This window comes from Cryptomeria japonica, chromosome 3 (genome assembly GCF_030272615.1).
Source record: "Cryptomeria japonica chromosome 3, Sugi_1.0, whole genome shotgun sequence".
NCBI lineage: Eukaryota > Viridiplantae > Streptophyta > Pinopsida > Cupressales > Cupressaceae > Cryptomeria > Cryptomeria japonica.
In genome coordinates, this window is record NC_081407.1 from 768,325,573 (window position 1) to 768,348,224 (window position 22,652).

The window sequence follows — 22,652 nt, forward strand, 5'->3', positions numbered from 1 at the left end:
TCACCCTTCCCGAGGGCCACTTAGAGGCAAAGCCTCCATGTGGGGGTGAGGTAGAGCACCATCGAGCCAAGTCACTCTTGCCACCAGAGCAGGGGTGAGGAGCCTGGGAGATTGAGAGCACAGAGTATAAAAGCTCTAGCCATCTCTGTGACCACGAGAAGCAAAACTATCTAGGGGGACCTTGGCCATAGTACAAGAGGCATTACTCCAATGATCAAGTAGAATCTAGAGGTGGGTCACCTCCAACGCCACTTTATTTGCTTGAACTTGATTCTAAAGTATAACATTATTAATGGTAGAAGCTTTAGTGAAAAGCGAAACATAAGTATCAATAGAGCTATGAGAAAAAATAACAACATTTGTATCTTTCCATAAGGAAGATAGAATTTCTACCCTAAAAGTATGCTAGATTTGGGCACACTTCAAGGGAATGCAAGGCCAATCCCCTAGAAGAACCATATGCTAGGAAAAAGTTTTTGGCTGAAATAGGTGAAAAAAGCCATGAATCCAACTCCATAATTATTGAGCATGACGACAAACTAGTTGAGGTGTTTAAAAGACTCTGGTTGGCCGCAAAATGGACAATGAAGGTCCAAAACATCCATATGCGAAAGGCGAGAGCTCATATGCGAAAGGCGAGAGCTCACAGACAAGCCTTAGAAAAGAATACACTAGGCAAAATGGGCAAGATTAGGCTCAATAACAACCAACCAAATATTGTGAAACTATTGTTGCCAAACAGAAAAAGGTGATTGCAAATGCCATCGTAAATTCAAAGTAAGCACCATAGGAAGGTGTAGAGAGAGCCAACAATACCCCAAATGTAGTGTATAATTGTAAAAAGTGGTGTTGGGAGACCAACACCAATCTTTCTTCTAAGATTTAACAAAGTGAATGCCAATTTTATAAAGCATCTCCAAGAAAGAACTGACATAACAATATCGAAACTCTCTCTATCTAACCTAAATAATCGATTTTAGTTTTCAGATCTTCCCAAGAATGAAGATTCATAAATAATAAAAATACCAAATATTTGTTAGGACTACTTCTTAAGACATCCACATATAAACCCAAGAAAAATCACATTTAAGTGGTGCCGAGGAAACCTTCACTACCTTTCATGCAATTATGTGAGCTATAAAGCAATCATAACGATGACTCTTTTTTCCTTTCTTGCTGTTGGGTTGGCTCTTTAGAGCGAGGCGTTGATCTAAGAAAGACCTGAAGTCGATAAGGCGTATGGGGTTATTATTGACAGGATATTGGAAATAATGGTTATGGCGCTGGACTTGTCTCGGCTTGCCCTTCCTCCATATCCATCCACGGTTTCTTCTGCATCAACTCATTCTCTCTCCACTTTTGTCTTCTACAGAAATTCGAAGCTGCTAATTCCTCATAAATCATGCTTTTCTTCCAAGAGATGTGAAGTAATTCCCATGGTTGCCTTCAATCCTCAAGGAAATATCGATTTTCCTATGACTGATGACCAAGGTAAGCAAGCCACAACTCTCTGCTCTTTTACTCAACTGTATAACTTTAAAGGGGTAAACAAAGTTTTCCGAATCACTTTCTAAACAGAGCCACCATAACGATTTTTTCTTACTAGTGCAAGTGACAATCTTTTGCATTTAGATGGATTCTTGTTTTAAGAATGGACTGTTCCCAGGGAATTTCATTGCTAGAGCTTCTCGATTTGCCTGCTTATACTGTTTGAAATTCATTCATTTATAAATTACAGAGTTTGCACTTGCAGAAACACTATATAGATTTTTATAACTACAGTTTGAGAACATACTAGTCTTCAGCTCCTATGTATTTAGTCTGAGAACTCTAAGTGCATTTTGTTTCATCCCTCATCATGAAACTATAAGTTGAATTCAGACAACAGGAGTGTGGTGATTTAGAAAGGAGAGGTTCACCTAAAACAGGGAACCCTGATAAGTCAAACCAATGCCCATTTGGGTTGCGAAAAGCTTGATTCTCTGCAAGAAGAGATGATTCTCTATTTGGGCTGTGAAAAGCTTGTTTCTCTGCAAGCAACGATGACTATTACTGAGCTTCTAACATTTGTGAGCTGGGGTCACCTGCCCTCTCGTGACTTTGTGTATCCCCTGCTGTAGAATTTCTGTCTCCATAAACTTTACTTGGGCTTCCTAATAAACACATTGGTTAGCATTGAGCCCGAGCCTCACCAGCTTGAGTCAAAGAAAAATTGATTACATTAGGAAGCCAAAAAAAGATGCTATTGGAATTTGATTGTATTGGAAAATTTTCATAATGATTATGAGTCCTCCAAGTTTTTACCAGGACCTGCAAACAATTGCTATAACCACCAGCAATACTTTTCAGATACAAAATTTAACATAAACTATAATATGAAATAGAAGAAGATTATCTCGGGAATTCGGAGGCTGTGAGGGACTGGGATACTCTGTCACATCTGCAAGACTGGCTGCCACCATACCTACGCTCTAATATAGGGTGGCTTGGCTCTGATAAGGTTCTTTGCCTTGCTCTGGCTATCTTCCCAGATCAAGTTCAGTGAGAAGATCCTCCTTAAAAGGAAGGCATTCTCATTGATTGGAAGCTTATTAATGATGTTATACTTGAGTTGTTTAGGGAAAGCTTAATGATTAAGATGATTTTTATTTTGGGATTATTTTTTAATGGAGGATTTTATATCATTCACAATTTTTTTTTAGCAATCTAATATCTATATTCTAATATCTGGCTCTTGGCTCTGATAAGGTTCTTTGCCTAGTTCCGGCCATCTTTTCAGATCATGTTTAATTGGAAGATCTTCTGTAAAGGAAGACACTCTAACTGGTTGGAAGCTAATTAATGATGTTGTATTTGGAGTTGTGTGAGGGAAACCTAATGATCAAGATTCCTTCTCATCTGAGACTGTTTTTTTATGAGGGGTTTTATATCACCGACAAAGAACTTTTAGCAATCTGATATGGGAGCACAAGCTTTTAGGCTGAAACCTCTTCTGCTAAGAGTCAAGAAATGAGGGTGTCCATTCCATCAAATTCATCTGGAATATGATCCCGGACTCATCCTTATAATATCAGAACCTTGCACTCAACAAGATTTGATCTCTAGTAGATTTATTAAGAACCATTCAACTTCACCAACAGACCAAAAATCTATTAAAATCTGAAACTGTTTTAACTGCTTAATATTATATGAATTTGAACCTTTTATTTGTCATCTTTGTTTCAGGCTAGGAAAATGTTCCTTTTACTACCTTTTTTTTTCCTCGGAATTATAAGTTGGACACATCATGAATAAACTACTTAATCCACTATATCTGTAATTGCATTACTAGAAATGCTAAAGAATAAACTGGTTATTTGTTGCATTTGCAAATATCAGGCTAAACCTAACAAGTACTAGGTAGTGCTACGCCTGGCCTATGAGAAGTGAGCTTGTGAAAAGTTGCCCATTTTAGCTTTTGATGAGAGATTTAAACTTCAGTGATTATGATAGCAGGGTACTGCTTGGAATTCAGATGGGTGTGTGTTAATCTATAAAATTGAAGCTTTTTATTGTTCTAGTCTCTCCTTGGAACGGATATTGCATTTAGGGCAAACAATTTTTGGTACCTTTCTTTCTTCAGTGTATGGCTACTCAGCTTTTACAACAGAGTTGCCCTTAGTTGCAGAGTAACCAGTATCGATTGGAATTCGCTTTGTAAATAGATGATACCCTTGCCATTGGCATATTTATGCAGCATATGGCTGTTTCACATCTCTTTTGGTGACATCCCCCTTCTATCAGATTTTAATCTTTGTGGGAATTATTCTTAAAATATGACATGAGATATTCTCCTTTTCTAATTAGGACTTTTGATTTATTGAATTTTAACCTCATTTCAAAATAAACCTTTACGAGTAATGGTTGCACTAATTTATTTAAAAAAATTCGATTTCATTTTCATTGGTAACTTTCTATAACAATATCTTATTAATGTAAAGATTAAATAGAGCCTTGAGTTTGGTATGCTTCACATGTGTCTAATTTTGTTTGTAAATTATTTATGTTATAGTTAATTCATATTCATTGTAACTTTCTTTTTTTTTTCATTTTGAATGTTTTTTTTTTTATAAAAATGGTTTCAAATTTCAACTTTTTAGTAGTAGATGCTAATGTGTTTGAATACATGGGAGAATGACTCTCTTAAACGTGATGACAAAATTTCTCTAAAAATATTTCACAAGATATTTCTTCAAAAACTATGTCAGATGTGGTTTTACCTATTTCGAAATTTAACGCTGCCTATAAATGACTTCAACATTATGGTTTCAATGATTATTTTCTTGGTTAGATCATCTTTGAAAGCATACCCCATGAGTGGGTGAGCAAAGCCTAGGTTCCTCATGGGGCTTGGCTTTCAAAGCTATCCAAAATCCCATTGAAATGTTTTACCGTTTTTGCTTGTTGAGACAAGCCACATAGATGTCATTTTCAAATATGGTTCATATATGTGTATAGTTCTTTGTTAGTTTTCACTCCCTAGACCTGAAAAATTATTGTCTTTGAGAATCAATCTCAATTGTTTATGTTTGCCTTGTTGGCCTTTTAAAATCATATTGTTTCCTCTTTAGGCAATTCTTGCATTGAAATAGACTTTTTCACTTATTCTAAAAAATACCTTGCATAGATGTTGATCTTTCTAAAGATATGGGTTTGATGGCATTCAAATTGACTTGTTATGGGATGCCCAAAGATTCATTTATCCGAATTTGTTAAACACATGCTATATGCATCAATCATTTCCAAAATCTTGGACTATCTCTTGGTTATGCCTAGAGCCAAGCTTGGCCCTAAGCTTACAAGTGGCACACCTCATCAAGAAATAGAGAAAGGATAGACTACAATGAGAAATAATGAGAATAATTACCTAAGGAGAAGTAGTTGAGTTTGTGTGGATAGACTACAACTGGAAATAATGAGAATATTTATACTAATGAATAAAAAACCCCATCTTCTAAGAGTGGGCCACAACAAAAGAATCATGGTTCTTCAATTTCAAATTCTCTTGAAAAGGGAAAGGAGAGTAGTGTCTCCCAACACAGGGAATCCTCCAAAGTGATGAATAAACATCAACTCATTAGAATGTCACTTGTGGCTAGTACTTTATCATCTCAAATTGAAATATTCACTTCTTCACCTTCATCTTCTCCTTGAATGGATTCAAGTCACTCTCACAACTCAACTAAAATCTTGGAGGATAGGGAATAGATTCTAAATGAGCCAAGGAATTGCATACTAGTTATTTATCTAAGAAGTTTTAGCCTTATGATAGAAAGTGAGTTCTTACAAAATAACCTATTTAGTTCATTATGAACTGAATAGTAATGATGTGCCTCTAAATTCTCTTTTTTCATGAAAGTTTTCTCATGGAAAGTTCAAGATTCAACAAAAGCCTCACTAAGAAAATATACTATGTAGAATACACAACAAAGAATTGCAAGCTTGGAGATTCTTTATTTGCAAGAGATTAAAATTTTAGGATTTTTTGCTCTCTATAGTTTGTTGTGTCATATGATTAGATAGTCACTTTTTTTATATAGCAAGCATAAGCTAGGATGGGATAGATGTGTTACTTTTCTATCTCTAAAACAACGCTCCCACTTAGTGGATCAAGGGCGTAACCCCACCAATAAGGCTCTATGGGTCCTTTTTAACATCAATAACCACTCATTTATTATTAATAATATTAATGCTTCTAGGGATGATGTTGAAATATCTAAACTTTAGCAATACATTTTTAACTCAAATCCTACTAGAACTTGGGTAATGTGTAGAGACTTTAATATGGTGGAAGCAATATCAGACAAGTGTGATATCTTCTTATGTGCTAGATAGTTAGCAAGAGGGGACTTTGGTACTACACATAATAAATTAGGGCCTTTTGATCTCAATATTGTGTATCATCACATCCATTCTACATGGTATATATGAAATAATCTTTGCTTTAGATTTGAAAGGGTTACAAATGGCTTTAGAGCCATGTTGTAGCTAAACCTTTCTTTTATTTTGCGAATTATATTTTCTTGTAAGTTGAGCATTTGTAAGAAGTCATCTTTTCTTATCACTTTCCAATAAGTTCTTTTATTGAATGGTAGTTTATCAAGCTCAAGGAAAAGGAAATTCAATTCTTCCTTAACATGTCTTTTTTGAATTATCACTTTCTTTTCTTTAAAGTAACTAGTCCAAGAGCACTAGCTTACATGACTTTGACAACACCAAGACTACTCTTGCAGACTTTCCTAGTGATGCCTTCAAATGTACCAAATGTGATATCACTACTGTTAAACTGGTGAAGCTCAAGTTAAAGAGTTGGACCTAGAAAAGAAGTTGGTGAGCATATCAAAATTAAGCTCTAAGATCATCGACATATCAACCACTACCCTTTGTTTGTTCTAGGACAAGGAGCTTGCAAAAGATGGTGACAAGGACATGAATCACAATGAACTGTTCAAGTTGAATATTGGGGCCAACTCTTTGGCTAACCCCCTACTATTAGATGTTTGGTGTTTTTTTTAAGATCTCCATGGTCTATGTTTATATTGTTGGAATCAAGGAACACTGAGAGGGGGGGTGGGTGGTGAATCAATGTTCTACAAGTTTTAACTTAATTAAAATTATTCTTTCAACCATCTAATACATTGAACCAAAAGAAAGATACAAGAATACAAAGCAATCAACCATAACACCATAACACAAAGATTTTATATGTGGAAAACTCGTTCAAGGGAAAAACCACGGTGGGGATGAGACCCACAAGATGAGTATACTCAAATATAAAGTTTTACAATGGAATGCACATGCATTTAGGCACACTACCTAGAGCTCACTACTCAAACAAAGAAGGGATACAACCCTAGGAAGGCTCAGTGCTTTACAAATGACTTACATAAGATTACTGAAGTACATGAACTAAATGATAGCATCTACAAATGCCTGATTATAGTTCCAGTTAAGCACATTACACAAAATTTTCATATTCTGCCTTACACTGCTATGTTCCATTGTTCTGCTCTAATTCAAAGCATAAATCTCTAATCTTCTCACATGCAACTGTGCACACTTGATCACCACACACACTAAAATTATCAAATACATCGCTTATGTATATCCGCAACAAGATAGTAGATCAACCACATGTCGACTTCAAGAACACTTAGCATATTATGAAACGTGTACATATTGTCAGATAAATCTGAAATCAAAATACCAATGTGGACCAAAATAATTGTTCACACATTGTCACAACCATCGAAATAAACATCTGGACCACAAAAATAATCACCAAAATTGATCCGCATAATCCACACAAGTTGGTTGTCTTGCATTGATAAATGACAGACTCATATACCAGAGCTACTAACTCGAACACTAATCATCACCAAAGGCTAAAACTCTAGAATAAGGCTGTCCAGACATCCACCAACCTACAACCGGATCCACAACCCAAGATGATAACATAAAGGATGTATTCAACCAAAATGCACAACACTGTCAGATGTGTTGTTCTAGCTTGTCAAACTTGAACCAATCTTGAATCCGACTTTCGATAGGATCACATACAACAATGTGGATGGATGCACTAACTTGGGTTGCCATCAATGACAACACCAGATAACTTGTGCAATGTCTCTTGCCAACAATCTCCCCCTTTGGCATTGATGGCAACACTTAGTAAAAAATGACTAAGTGTCGAACCAAATATGAACAGACATTACAAAACTCAGAAACTCAAAATTACAAACTCTCTATAAGATGCATATACCATTTTTTACTGCCCTACAATCCCCCTTTGACATCAATGGCAAAGGTAGGGATCCATAAGCCAAAATTCATACAAAATTCCTATGAACAAACTGCAAATATACAAATAGACTCTCCTAACTTACATATATATTTAAATACATTTGCAAAAATATTCTTTAATAAGATCAGATCACTGTCCCAACCTTTCTTGAGACTCTCCAAAATTGAAACTGCCCACTGAAAAAAAATACCTTCATTTCTGCTATCTGAAGGTCTGAGGGGTAATTGGGTACCATGGCATCTTGGGCTTCCTTCAAAGCACTGAGCAATGTTTCTAATTTGGGACCAATTAGACTCCAAAGTTCACCGACTCTACCAAAAATCCAATCCTTTTCATGCATCAAATTCTTGATCTTGTCAAGCAAGGAAATGACTTGACCTTCTTGACTGGCCACTGAAACAGTCAAGGGATCAAAGGATTTGGATATACATGCCAATAGCTTCTCATTCTCTTTTATTTACTTCTCAATATCCTCAGTAAACTTAGAAAACAATAGACATGACTTGTAGACACTGCCTCCTTCTGATAAATCATTTTGAATACTCTTCATGTAGGTTTTTAACAAGATTCTATCATTTGCAATCATATTCTTCAATGAACTAAACTTCTTGGCATCAAATTCATTTCAGACCTTAACCTTAGCTGACTTCTCAAGTGATTCGAAGTGATTACTTACCAAATTTATTAGACTCTTCAACTGATTGAAGGGAGTATCCGATGTGTCCTTGACATATGAAGGCGTGATCTTCTCCAAGACACCAGATGTAAGAGTAAGTAGCTCACTATTTTCAATATGAGACTTCAACATCTCCTCCCTTTCTTTGGCCCAAGAAAATGATGCTAGCTACAATTTATAGATGGGAGAAAGAGTGGCCAGATTGATAGGCCCTTGGATCAACTCAAGATCTAGTTTTTACTTGTCCTTCTCCAAAACTACCTTCACTACCTCTGCATTGTCTCTTGCTTCCATGATTGGTTCATTCTTAACTTCCACCACCTTCATTGCTTCTTCACTAGATGGGGCTTCATTCTTCATAGATGTCTTAGTTGATTCAACTGAAGGATTTTGAGTATCCTCAATTGCATTTGCTTTGACTGATTCCTCATCACTTTTGTTCACTTCTCCCTCTTTTGGAATAGAAGGAACATTTGCCTCAACCTGTTCATCTTTGGATTGCATACCATGAACTTTAGATGACTCACCACCAACAGGGGCCTCTTCAGAGACAAACATCAAAATTGTTCCTTAGCAAGACTGATTTCAAAATCTTCTTTGATTCTCTAATTACTTCCTCAGTCTCCCCAATCATTAACCTGTTTATCCCAATCTTTCTTCTAAACTCACTCTTGGTTTCTTTGAGAATTTTGTTCACCTCTTCTACCAAAATTACAGGCTAAAGATTTACCAAGGCATGCTCTCTAAGTCTGATATCTTCTTCCTTAGCACTTAATCTTCTCATTTCTAATACATCATATAGGCTTTTAGGAATCTTAGACATAATCTCAACAAGAGCCCTATTGAATATATTCAAGTACTTAATAGTGGCTTTTTTTAGAGCTCTCTAACTGGCTTCATCAAATTTGTCATAACATTCAGAGAGTGGCTTGAGATTACCTTGAATAGTAAGATCTTTTTCAACATTTTCAACAGACATACCAGATTGATCTAGCTTCATCTTCTTGCTTGCTTTCTCTCCACCAGAGGGATTGCCCTTAAAGACTTTTGATGCTTTGGTGCCCTTGGACTTTATCTCCTTCATAGCCTCATCGGATTTAGTCTCTTCATCATCCTTAATAGTAACATATATCCTTGTGCTCTTATCTTTCTTCCTCTTTTCTCCTTTACCAGATGTTTTGGCTTCAGATTCCATAGAGCTAGCTGGTTTTGGAGAATCAAAGGAGGGTGCAGTGCTTTTGGATTGTCTTGATTTTGTAGAGGAGGCTTCCAGATTAGCTTTCTTAACCTTGACTAGCTCCTCTGTATCTGACATATTCCTCTTCCTTGCCTCTCCAACTGCTTCACTAGTAATGGTAATGCTCTCAGCATACTGCTCCATGTCCTTTCTAACTTTCATTACCATTTCTAGCTGCAGTGTCATAAAATTGTGACCCTTGCAATTTGTGACCACATTAGGGTCTTCACATTGGCGATTCGAATCCCTAAGCCTGATCAGAGACCCGAGACTTGCTCAACCCCAGAGATTGCCTTGTTCTGCCCTCCACACTAACTGAACCTGCTTCCTGTCCTGAGACAAGGGCAAGAAAGGGGCGTGGCACCCTTGTCCTTGCCCTATTTTGGGCTTGCTCCATTCAAACTTTGCATTGGACTTTGCATAAAGCTGGAAAAACTTTCCCTGTGTCGTCCTATGACGAAAAATCAGTTAATTAACCCTAATTGACAAGTATATATGTCGCATTTGTCCTTCCCATTTGCATAAGGAGAAGTTGGATAAGTTGAGATACATGATATCACGTATTCAAGCATTCAAGTTCATTCAAGCATTCCTTTCTAGTACTGAGCATTCTCAAGTCTCCCTTCAAGGCTAGGTGTTGCATTCAAGTCAAGGATTCAACCATTGAAGAGGAGATCCCTTTCAACATTCAATTCAATACAAGAAAATCTACTTACATTCTATCTACAACCTCCCTTGAGGTGACTTACATTTTAGTCTTTCATTTACATTTACTTGCAAGTACTTTCTTTCATCATTTGGTTAATTCCAAAACCAGGTTTGACCTGAAGGCAAACCCCCAATCCCAACCCCTTTTCCTCTCTTTTCTGTGTGTAGGTTGCAGATATGCAATTGTGTTTGTAGATTCAGACTCCATTTGCAGAGGCATAAAAACCCTCTTCGTTTCGTGGATTTTTTAGAGGACCGTGGACACTTTCAACACGGTCTTGACAACTTTTCCTCAAATTCATAGGGCAGCTTCGTCTCAACATATTATAACCAGATCCAGGTGCACAACATCATCTCATGCTTCTATCTCGAGTTATAATCAATTCTTTTCTACTTTTACATTTAGTTCTACAATACACAATTCAATCATTTTCCATTCTAAAAGAGGGGTTAGCTTGTCATTTCTATCCCTTTATCAATTAATTTAGTATTCAATCTCTTCCCTAAGAGATTGGATCTAGTGAATTCCCCCCTCTTTTAAATGTAATGTGAATAAGGTGTTTGAAGGGAAATCTATAGTGAAACTTTCATCTCTCTTTAGAGGGAAGAAAAGTTTTCCTCTTGATCTCTCCATCATTCACCCTTTTTCACCATTACATCGGCTTCTTGAATTGCCTATGCAATTGCAAGTCTTTCTCAGAAAATGTGCCAAACCTTTCTTCTGAAGCATCAATAGGCTTACTCAACAAGTTTTGAGCATACACCTCCAATATCTGCTCATCAACCTCATACCCCATGGGAATTATCCACATAGTCCTAGGCTCAACTGCTTCCATTAGGCATTGATCAATCTCTCCCATGAAGCATATTGTATCCTTGTATTTCTCCATAATAGATTTAGGAATCCTTTCTCTAGGGTGCATCATGCTCTGGAAGTTCTTTGAGTATCCCCAAAGTGTAGTTCTTCGGGCCTTGCTATCTCCAATGTTGTACATAAGAACTCTGATCTAGACTGCCACCGGTCTATCACTAGCCCATTGACTGTTATCAGAACTTCATTCATAAAATAGAAGAATATGCATAAGACAAAGGTACCAAATTTGAATGCATTTTTCTTATCCTTCTTTATGTTGGTTAGATTCTCCATAAGTTGGCTCCAGAGTAGTTCACACATATTATACTCCTTGTTCTCCTTCACCATCTGATATTCAACATATATAGCAGTATTAGACACCGAATTCTCCCTGATAGAGTGATAAACCTTGTATCTAATAACCATTGAAGAAAATTTCACATCTGACTCAACAATATCATTGATTGTCATATCCCTTTTATCAAACTTGGAACCGATTGCTTATGTGAGCATCTGATTCTTCACCGACCAAAGCATGGGTAAACCATCAGATGAGCTTAAACCAGTTACAATTGTGATTACATCCTTCATGATCTTGAACAACTTGTTCAACCACATGAATTCATCATGAATTCGGCTCAGAATATACCAGACCCACTCATTTTCATCAAACACTAGAAACCTAATGACTTGCGTAAAGTTCTTTTCCCTCAAAGCATTAAATTTGAGCTTAATATTGAAATCCTCTCCTAATATATGATTGGTGTACAGATTCAACAACTGGGAACCTCCTAATTCTTCAATATCCGCATGTATGTATGCACTGATATGCTCCACAGGAAGAACATCATATGAAACCAATGAAAATGCACCTTGCGGAATCATCTTCCACCAATTTGTAAGACTTCTTCTTGAACTTGGGGTAGGATATCAAATTAACAAACTTACAACTGCCAAAGGTGTATCCATTGCAAAGATATCAAATTAACAAACTTATTTCGTTGGATTTGGGTTTTATGTGGAATTTCCTTCACACTTTTATTACTTAGAAATCTTCTCGTAGATCTCGCTTCTAATCTCTCTTACAGAATACAAAGTGACAAATGAAAGGTGAAGGTTGCCTTTTATCATTCACACTTTTAACTTTTTGATGTAATAAATCCACTTGGCCTAACCCTTTCGGATACCCTGTTACCACATACATCAATGCAACTATTGACAAATCTACCACATTCCAACACCAACTGCTGGTAGGGGAGGAAAAGATTTTCTTGAAAACTCCCCATAGGCCAGAGGCCTTAAACTAATTCTCGAAGGAATTTCCAATACAAGATTCAGGTGCGAATCCACTTCTTGCATTGTCATCACTCTTTTTCACCCATATCTTCTTCATTTGATTCACATTCTTGCTTCTACAAAATTTTGCAATGTGACTAGATTTGTTGAAATTATAGCACACGACATTTCTTTGTCTAGGCCTGTAATTCCCTTGATTTCATCTTGATCTACACTAATTAACAATTGACCAAAACTACCACAAGCATAACATCTAATATTCCTTCTATTTGGAAAGTTATTCATCATACTTCTACATTCATTTGATCTATGACCATACTTATTAAAGTTAAAAGACTGAGCTAAATGAAAACAAAGAAGGCACATGAAAACAAAGAGAAAAGAAAAATTGGGTCAACATGGAAGAGAGTCTAAATGCCCCAAACACTTTGCATTGACCTTGATATCAAAAATTAATATAAAATAGATGGAAGAATGGAGATAAAAAAAAAAAAAAGAATACTATGACTGAAAATCCCTTATTTCCAATCACCTATGAAGTGACTTGGGTCCTTCAGGAGAGCACATAACATATAAAGACAGATAACCTCCCATTTCCAAGTACCAACAAGGTGACTTGGGTCCTTTCAGAGGGAACAAACATATAAAAAAGACATGGGGTACTTCTGGTAGGATCACAAACATGTTAGCTATAGACAAACAAGTTAGACAAAAAATAGATATGGCAGACACTAAGATAACAAATAATGATAAAAATATAAATAGATTTTGCCGGTATGGGTAGAAAATTATGCTAGATAGCCATACAATAGGGAGACCTTAGATAGAGTGGATTAGCCCCACAGAAGGCGATAAGATCTAGCAATTTGGCCCCCACCAAGGCAAACAAGATAATGGTTTATAGATTTTGCTAGTATGGGTAGCAAGTTATTCTAGATAGCCATACAATAGGACGACCTTATATCAAGTGGTTTGGCCCCTACTAAAGACAAACAAGATAATGAATTTTGCCAGTATGGGTAGCAAGTTATGCTAGATAGCTGTACGATAGGGCGATTGTAGATAGAGTGGATTGTCCCCCACAAAAGGCAATAAGGTCTAGTGGTTTAGCCCCCACCAAGGAAAATGAGATAATAGATCAAGTGGTTTGGCTCCCACTAAAGGAAAACGAGATAATGCAAAATGCAAAATGTAGATAAGATAATGCAAAACTATATATATGTAGAGATATGCAAGAGTAGAAGCCCCCCCCCCCCCCCACCCCCCCACCCCCCCAAGAATGGTATGTGTAAAACATGTCATTCTAAGGAGAATGGATGTTGTGTCATGTCAACATAACATGATGTTTACGTTGAATGCCACCTTTCAACAGATGACACAACATTAACACAAAACACAAAGGCATGGGGAGATCTGTTGATTCAACATCAAAACCCATAACAATGAAATGCGATGATATATAGCTGCATATGGGTAATTCATCTTGGTACCAAACTTTACAGATCATAGGAAGAAGGCACATGAAAACAAAGAGAAAAGAAAAATTGGGTCAACATGGAAGAGAGCCTAAATGCCCCAAACACTTTGCATCGACCCCGATATCAAAAATTAATATACAATAGATGGAAGAAGGGAGATTAAAAAATAGAAGAATACTATGACTGAAAATCTCTTATTTCCAATCACCTATGAAGTGACTTGGGTCCTTCAGGAGAGCACATAACATATAAAGATAGATAACCTCCCATTTCCAAGTACCAACGAGGTGACTTGGGTCCTTCGGGAGGGAACAAACATATAAAAAAGACACGGGGTAACATCCTTGGGTGACTTATGATTACATCTTTCATGATCTTGAATGACTAGTTCAACCACATGAATTCATCATGACTTCAGCTCAGAACATACTAGACCCGCTCATTTTCATCAAACACTAGAAACCTAACAACTTGCGTAAAGTTCTTTTCCCTCAAAGCATTGAATTCGGGCTTAATCTTAAAATCCTCTCCTAATATATGATAGGTGTACAGATTCAACAACTGGGAACCTCCTAATTCTTCAATATTCGCATGTATGTATGCATTGATATGCTCCACATGAAGAATACTGTACAAAACCGATGAAAATGCACCTTGCAGAATCATCTTCCACTGATTTGTAAAGGTTCTTATTGAACTTGGGGTAGGATATCTCATTTATATCAACTACCAAAGGTGTATCCATTGCAAAGATATCAAATTAACAAACTTACTTCGCTGGATTTGGGTTTCATGCAGAATCGCCTTCACACTTTGATTACTCGAAAATATTCTTTTAGATCTCGCTTCTACTCTCTCTTACAGAATGCAAAGTGACAAATGAAAGGTGAAGGTTGCCTTTTATCATTCACACTTTTAACTTTTTGATGTAATAAATCCACTTGCCCTAACCCTTTCGGACACCCTGTTACCACATACTACTCACAAATGTTCTCATGTGGATCTCCAAATTTTTGGCTCAAATACTTCCGAAAATCCTTCCAGATGATCTACAATACATCAATGCAACTACTGACAATCTGCCGCATTCTAGCACCAACTGCTAGCAGGGGAGGAAAATATTTTCTTGAAACCCCCCTACGCTAGAGGCCTTAAACTAATTCTCAGAGGAATATCCAGTACCGGAGTCAAGTGCAAATCTTCTTCCTACATTGTCATCACTCTTTTTCACCCATATCTTCTTCATTTGATTCTTGATCTCATCCACTTCGGCTTTTTCTTTTTCATCTATTTGCACATTCTTGTTCTTGTCTGCTAGACTCTTCCTATTTAAATTCTCGCTTCTACAAAATTTCGCAATGTGACCAAATTTGTTGAAATTATAGCACACAAAATTTCTGTCTAGGCCTATAATTCCCTTGATTTCCTCTTGATTTGCATTGATTAGCAATGTGACCAAAACTACCACAAGCATAACATCTAATATTCCTTCTATTTGGAAAGTTATTCATCATACTTCTGCATTCATTTGATCTATGACCATACTTATTGGAGTTAAAACACCGATTGAAGAAAGATGGACCATTATGATTCATCATATTTCTGCATTGACTAGCTTTATGACCAAATTTATTGCAAGAAAAACAATTACCATTGAACAGTTGAGCATTAGGTTGCCTTATTGAAGACCTTTTATCTTTGTTCTTCTGATGTTCTGACTTAGGATTTCTTTGATTGGATCTAGAGCTTTCTCCTTTCTCATATCCAAGTCCTCACTTGTCATCTTCATTCTTTTGACTTTGCAGCAAGACATCAAGTTTAGTTGAGCTAATCTTGAACTTTTCCTTATACTCATTTGCAGTAGCAAGTTCATCCCTAAGAATGACAATCTGCCTTTCAAGCTCTTCTTCATTGTTTTGGGATTGTAGCAGTTCAAGCTTCAATTGGTCATTCTCATAATTAATTTTGCAACATTCATCGGATCTTTCTTTTAAGGATTGTTTAAGGTTCTCTTCATTCTTCTTTCTTCCTTCACTCTCCTTGGTCAAATCCATCACTATAGATTCCATCTCATGTGTCAGGACTGCATGCATTATCTCTAGCAAGCTTCTCACATTCTTTGGTCTTCTCCTTCAAGGCTTCACTCAAGTGATCATCATCTGTGCTTTGGATTTCTTTTTGCTTTAGATGATCACAGAGTTCCTTTCTCTTTTCCTTGGGTTTATTCAGTTGCTCCTTCAATGACTAAATGAAATTCTCAGCTTTCTTAAGATTCGCTTTCAATTTCTGGACTTCAGCATTACATTGATCAAGTGAAAACATACGCTATTGTTGAAGACCACCGAAGTCCATTACACCACCTTCCTGGATCCTCCTCAAGCTGTTAGACTTCTTCCAAGGAACTAGGCTTTGATACCAATTGTTGGAATCAAGAAACATTGAGAGGGGGGGTGAATCAGGGTTCTACAAGTTTTAACTTTATTAATTTGTTATTTCAACCATCTAATATATTGAACCAAAAGAAAGATGCATGAACACAAAGAAATCAACCACAATACCATAACACAAAGAATTCATACATGGAAAACTCAGTCAAGGGAAAAACCATGGTGGGTCGGATGAGACCCACAAGATGAGTATACTCAAGCATAAAGTTTTACAATGAAATGCACATGCATTCAGGCACACTACTTAGAGCTCACTACTCAAAGAAAGAAGGGCTACAACCTTAGGAAGGCTTACTACCTTACAAATGAGTTACAAAAGATTACTGAAGTACATGAACTAAATGATAGCATCTACAAATGCTTGATTATAGTTCCGGTTAAGCACATTACACAAACTTTTCATACTCTGCCTTACACTGCTCTGTTCCACTATTTTGCTCTGATCCAGAGCATAAATCTCTAATTTGTGCACGTGCAACTATGCACACTTGATAACCAACACCTTTTGCATTCATCACACACACTAAAATGATCAAATGCATCGCTTATATATATCTGCAACATTTTATTAGATCAACCACATGTCGACTTCAAGAACACTTAACATATTATGAAACGTGTACATACTGTCGGCTAAATCCAAAATCAAAATACCAATGTGGACTAAAACAATTATTCACACATTGCCACAACCATCAGAATAAACACCTAGACCACAAAAATAATCACCAAAATCGATCCACATAATCCGCATAAGGATTATCCACACAAGTCGGCTATCCTGCATTGATAAATTGAAAATTGATATACTGTAGCTTCTAACTCAAACATTAATCATCACCAGAGGCTAAAACTCTGGAATAAGGTTGTCTAGACATCCACCAACCTAAAACCAGATCCACAACCTAAGATGATAACCAAAAATGATGCATTCATCCAAAATGCACAACACTATCAGATGCTCTGTTCTAGCTTGCCGGACTTGAACCAAACTTGAATCTGACTTCTGGTAGGATCACATACAACAATGCAGTTGGATTCACTGACTTGGGTTGCCATCAATGACAACACTGGATAACCTATGTAGTGTCTCTTGCCAACATATATTGGTTATATACTTCAAAGACATTTTTAAGACTGTTTTTGATATATTTATTGTTTAAGACTATTTTGTGTTATTAAGGTGATGTTAATGGCTATTGAACTAGTTTTCCTTTGGGTAGTTTTATTATAGGGTCAACACCCTTTTTTTGTTTCTTTATATATATTAAATAACCTATTTTTATAAAAAATGAATTTGTTGAAGCATATTACCGCATTGAATATGTTAGAGATTTAAGCTTTGGTCCCAAATTCATATGTTCTATTCAAGTGCTCTTTGTTGATGTTTTTTCTTAAATTACTATCAATGTTCATTAGTCCTCTTATGGGATTTTAATTCCATATAGTGGTGTAGATCTCCTCTTGTCCCTATGCTTTGTGTGTTGGACACCAAAGGATTCAACTTACTCTTGGCTCATAATGTTTCCCAAAGCTAAATTGAAGGTATTAGTCTTGCCAATTCCACCCAACAACAAATAAACATTTTGCTAATGAATCATTTTTCACTTTCTCAAAAGAATAGGATAATGTTAAACATTCTCTAAGTGTCAAAATTATTTCATTTAGCCCCTAGTTTAAGTGTTCAATTGAAGAATACCTAGGGGCTATAAACAATCCTTTCTACCTTAACCTAATTGGATCAATTATTTGGTTGAAAAATGGATAAACCATGAAGAGATTTTTAGATTTCTTTGTATGCCCTTTTTCATTCATTCTTATCCCTCTTTCTTGTGGCAAGCTATCATTGCTTGTTTTGAGAAGAAGTTGTCTTATTGGATCTCACCAAACCACTTTCTCTTGTAGGAAATTTTCATTTTTGTTCCTAAGGTCTTTTTGATACTCATGTTTACTATTCTTCCTACTATGCCCTTGAATGTCTCTTATCCAAAATTGAGAAACTATCAAGAGATTTCTTATGGGAATCCTCTAACTAGGGCAAAGGCTTTCACAAAGTTTCTTAGAAGCTATGTTGTCTCCCTCATGACTTAGGTAGGCTCAATCTTATTGATATTCAACATTGGAGTTTAGTTTTGTGTGCTAAGTGGATTAGTAGAGATCTAGAGGGGAATAAAGCCTATAACATCTGTCTTTGTCATTATCTTTCTTCTAGTATTCCTTATAAGCATAAAGCCTAAAGAGATTTGGGTTTTCATTCTATTCTCAAAATGTGATCAAAATGATATGAAGGCTTGGGAAACTATCAAGCCATGGTTTCTATGGAAAGAGGATTATTTATGCAAAAAATCTATCTATCAATCAACAATCCATTTGGTGGTCTCTTGTGATCACTTGTTAGGATTTAATTCTTACTTAGGTTCTTTGGGTTTGTGAACAAAAACTTTTCCTCAAAGATATCAAGACTCTTTTTTAATCATTTTTTTGAGGACCACCAAATTTTTGTTAGCTTGGCTTGAGGCCAAAATGAAATACATATTCTTAATGATGGACTTTGAATCCTTCTAGAATAATGATGATTCTAATCCTACATAAATGTTTCACAAAATAGGAGTGAGGTGTTTTAAAATTGGTGGAAAAGTTGAAAATAGTATTGTGATACCCCATTTTGTCATGACAAGCCTTAGAAAGGATAGGCCTGGCTATCTCTACACTTTTATATGTTACACAATATCAATGATAAAGGGGCCTTATACTCATTGGATAACTAATTGCATTGAAAATTCCAAACTATCTAGCTAACTACTATTGAACAAAACCTTGTTCACTTTATTTGGTGTATTTTTTACCAAGGTCTTCCTATTAGTTCTAGATTAATCCATTGGGAGTTGCTAATCTTAATTATCCTTTTTGTAGATACACAAAAACTCTTAAGCATTTTTTCGGTTTTGTACTAAAGCCTAGTTTGCTTCGAATTAGGCACGACTTCTTTAAGCCTTTCAAACTTGAGCCTTTTTCCTCACATATGCGTTTTTGGGGGATTGTCCCATAATTCTTGTAAAATATACCCAAATATGGCATGCTTTAAGAGTGGAAATAGAATGTTCAACATTTAGTTCTAAATATATAATTCCAACTCTTTTTTTCAGGAACTTTTGTTGATATTTATTTCTTTATTTATACTAAGTCTATTATTTACTCTAATGTTCTCATGCAAATATAAATGCAAATTAACACATTTTCTCATAAAGTTACTCACCTTGAAGTGTCATTTGACCATAGGACTAATGCACCTTGTATGGTTACGAAAGTCCCACCAAATTTTCCCTCTAACAAAGGTTAGTCCCTCCTTGAGAGTGTTCGAGTGAACATAGTCATAGTGCAAATGGGTGTGATTCTAATGGTTCTTAGCCACTTTAGTGCATGACTCAAGGTCACAATGCTCATTGTTTGTCTTAACATTATCGTCCATCTTCTATCTCCTCTTAACTTTGTGATAGGGGCACTCTTGGTTGGTCAAACAATGACAAATTTCCTTGCCTAACTTTGACAATTTTCCCCACTAGGAATGAAAGTTAACCTTCTAGATGAAGAGCATGTTCATGAAGAAGACACCATTATGGGTTGGAACCCAAGTTTAGATTGACAAGAACTTCTTAATGACTAGGGTGAATATGATAATTGTGCCTTGTATCCACTTATAATTGAATTTATTACTCTTGCTACCTAACAATTAACCACTTATTATTTTATCTCTTTTGATATGTTCATTTAAAACATGATCTTACATAAACTTTCAAACATAATACTAATCTATCTACTTTTTTATAGTAAATATGATATAATATAATTTTTTAAATAAAACTTAATATATAAACTACCAATTTATTAAAAAATATTATTTATATTAAATTATTAGCATTTATTATTATTATTAAACATTTTATTTTACCATTATCATAACTTTTGGAAAATATTAAACATTAGAGTTCATTTTGATTCACAATTTTCACTATAGTGAGATTAAAGAAGCAACCTAACAACATTTATGCATATTGAGTTTTAGGAGTAGGGGAAGCATAATAGTAGCTGTTATAGCCAACTTTATGTACCCATAGATTTCAACATTTTTTTGTTTTGTTTTGTTTTGGTATGCAGCTTTACTGCTTATAGCTATTGTTTTGACTTTTGGGTAGTAATGACACATAGTGTGGGATCCATTATGTGCACAAGGGTCAAAAAGTGGTCAATCAAAGTGTCTCCCGATACCTACCTAAAGATGCCCCAATAATCATACACTATAACCATCTCAAATGGCCAATACTCCCCAATAGCCATGCACTATGGATATAATAAAGTCGCACAACTCCAATTATAATCCAAATATTTTAACTACTGAAAATAAAATAGGTAGCTATTGAACTTTTTTAACACAAAGTGAACCATAATAGAAATCTTCCCCTAGTCCCTTTTTAATCTCACAATTTATGATATGGGAATTTTTGATTTTCTAATTTGTATGTTTTGTATCGGCAGAGATTCCTGAGGTGGAACCACCACCACCGCCAACAGAAGGGCGCATTGACATCGTGATCGATAAGGATATCATCAGACGCCTTGATTTATCTCTTGCCCACGCCCTTCTTGCAAATTATAACGAAGCAACAGGTGAACTTCCTCTCAGGCAGGCCGGGAATATGACTGTCACCTCTGATTATTTCTTTGCCTTTACCATTTCTTACAAGTTAAAAAGTGATAGCCAATGAATTGGGCAGCTTGCCTACAAGTTTCTATATAGGAAAAAATATGGTCATGTAACTATTTTATGTATAGCCAAAGTGAGCCGGGAATTTTGATTCAAAGCTTGCCCCATCACTCACAGGTGATATGGGAAAGAACCCTAAGCTTCTTTTGGATCGAACTGTTGGGTTTGTGATAAATTATGAAAGAGATGATCCTCATGATCCTCGTGAGCTATCTGAATTCCCTGATATAAGACTATGGTTTGTAAGACTAGATGCAACATATCCATGGATGGCAGTTGTATTGGACTGGAGAGCAGGAGAGCTTGCAAGATATGCTGCAATGCTTGTTCCTCATCAGGTAAACAAACCACCAATACTGATTCCCATTTTGATGATACCCAACAAACTTATGACTAGTTTGTGTTTGCACTTGCAGATGAGCATGAGGCAGGGAGTAGTCTTCAATCCAGAGGCCTTGGAGTTGTTTGCCATGAAAAAGCTCTTTATAGTGTATGACTGGCTCAAGAGCCACAATATTGCAAAGCCTGTGGTGAAGACAAATGACATGATGCGCATGCTTGGATTTGGAATTGCAGATGATCTTTACAAACTAATAGAATCAGATGTTCCTCCTCCCTCATAGCTTGGAAATGTATACAACCCCATCTGGGGTAATACTTTTTCATACGTATCAATATACTTATCTCATCTTGATTCTAAATATGGGTGTATAAAAAGAACTATTTAGAATGTACAATGACTTATGTTTAAAAAATTGTTGTATTAATTGAAACTGTTATAATTAGGGGCATTATTTGTAAGTTCTAATGTTTGAAATATTTATTTTGTTACATTTGAGGTAATCCATTTGGAGTGGCATGGATTGTCACTTGCAATTTGTATTTTGACAATTTGTAATTATCATTTGGTGTTATAGAAGTTGCTAAAAGTAATTATGACAACCTATAGGTTGTGTATGAGTTGTCGAAATGATAAAACATGAAAAGTGAGAGTAAGTGTGAATTAAGAGACAACCAAAGAAGACCTTTAATTCTCATGAGCATATTTTCAAAAGGGTGGATAAGATGTACTATCCCAAATAAGATTATTACAATAATAATGTAGATTTGTGAGAAAAATAAGAACTTCACCAAAAAATTATAACTAGAAAACATAAAAATCTAGCTAGTCAACATCAAAGTTGCACAAACTTACACCAACATCTCTTGCACTCTTTTATTAATTTAAATATGATTTCTACAACAAAAGGAACTGTTATGAGAATCAAATATATCAACAAAAATAACAAATACAAACTGGAATAAATAATGCACAAATCTCACACCCCATCGGATCACACATTGCGAATGAA

General features: G+C 35.8%; 1 protein-coding gene across 1 annotated transcript; it reads left to right on the plus strand.

The window, feature by feature from the left end:
* Window positions 1-1,150: 1,150 nt before the first annotated feature.
* Window positions 1,151-22,184, plus strand: LOC131078110 (protein CHLORORESPIRATORY REDUCTION 6, chloroplastic). Its single transcript, XM_058015778.2, has 4 exons — window positions 1,151-1,491; window positions 21,072-21,203; window positions 21,418-21,638; window positions 21,717-22,184. The coding sequence occupies exons 1-4, from the start codon at window positions 1,272-1,274 to the stop codon at window positions 21,921-21,923; spliced, it is 780 nt and encodes a 259-aa protein (XP_057871761.2). The 5' UTR covers window positions 1,151-1,271; the 3' UTR covers window positions 21,924-22,184.
* Window positions 22,185-22,652: the final 468 nt, after the last annotated feature.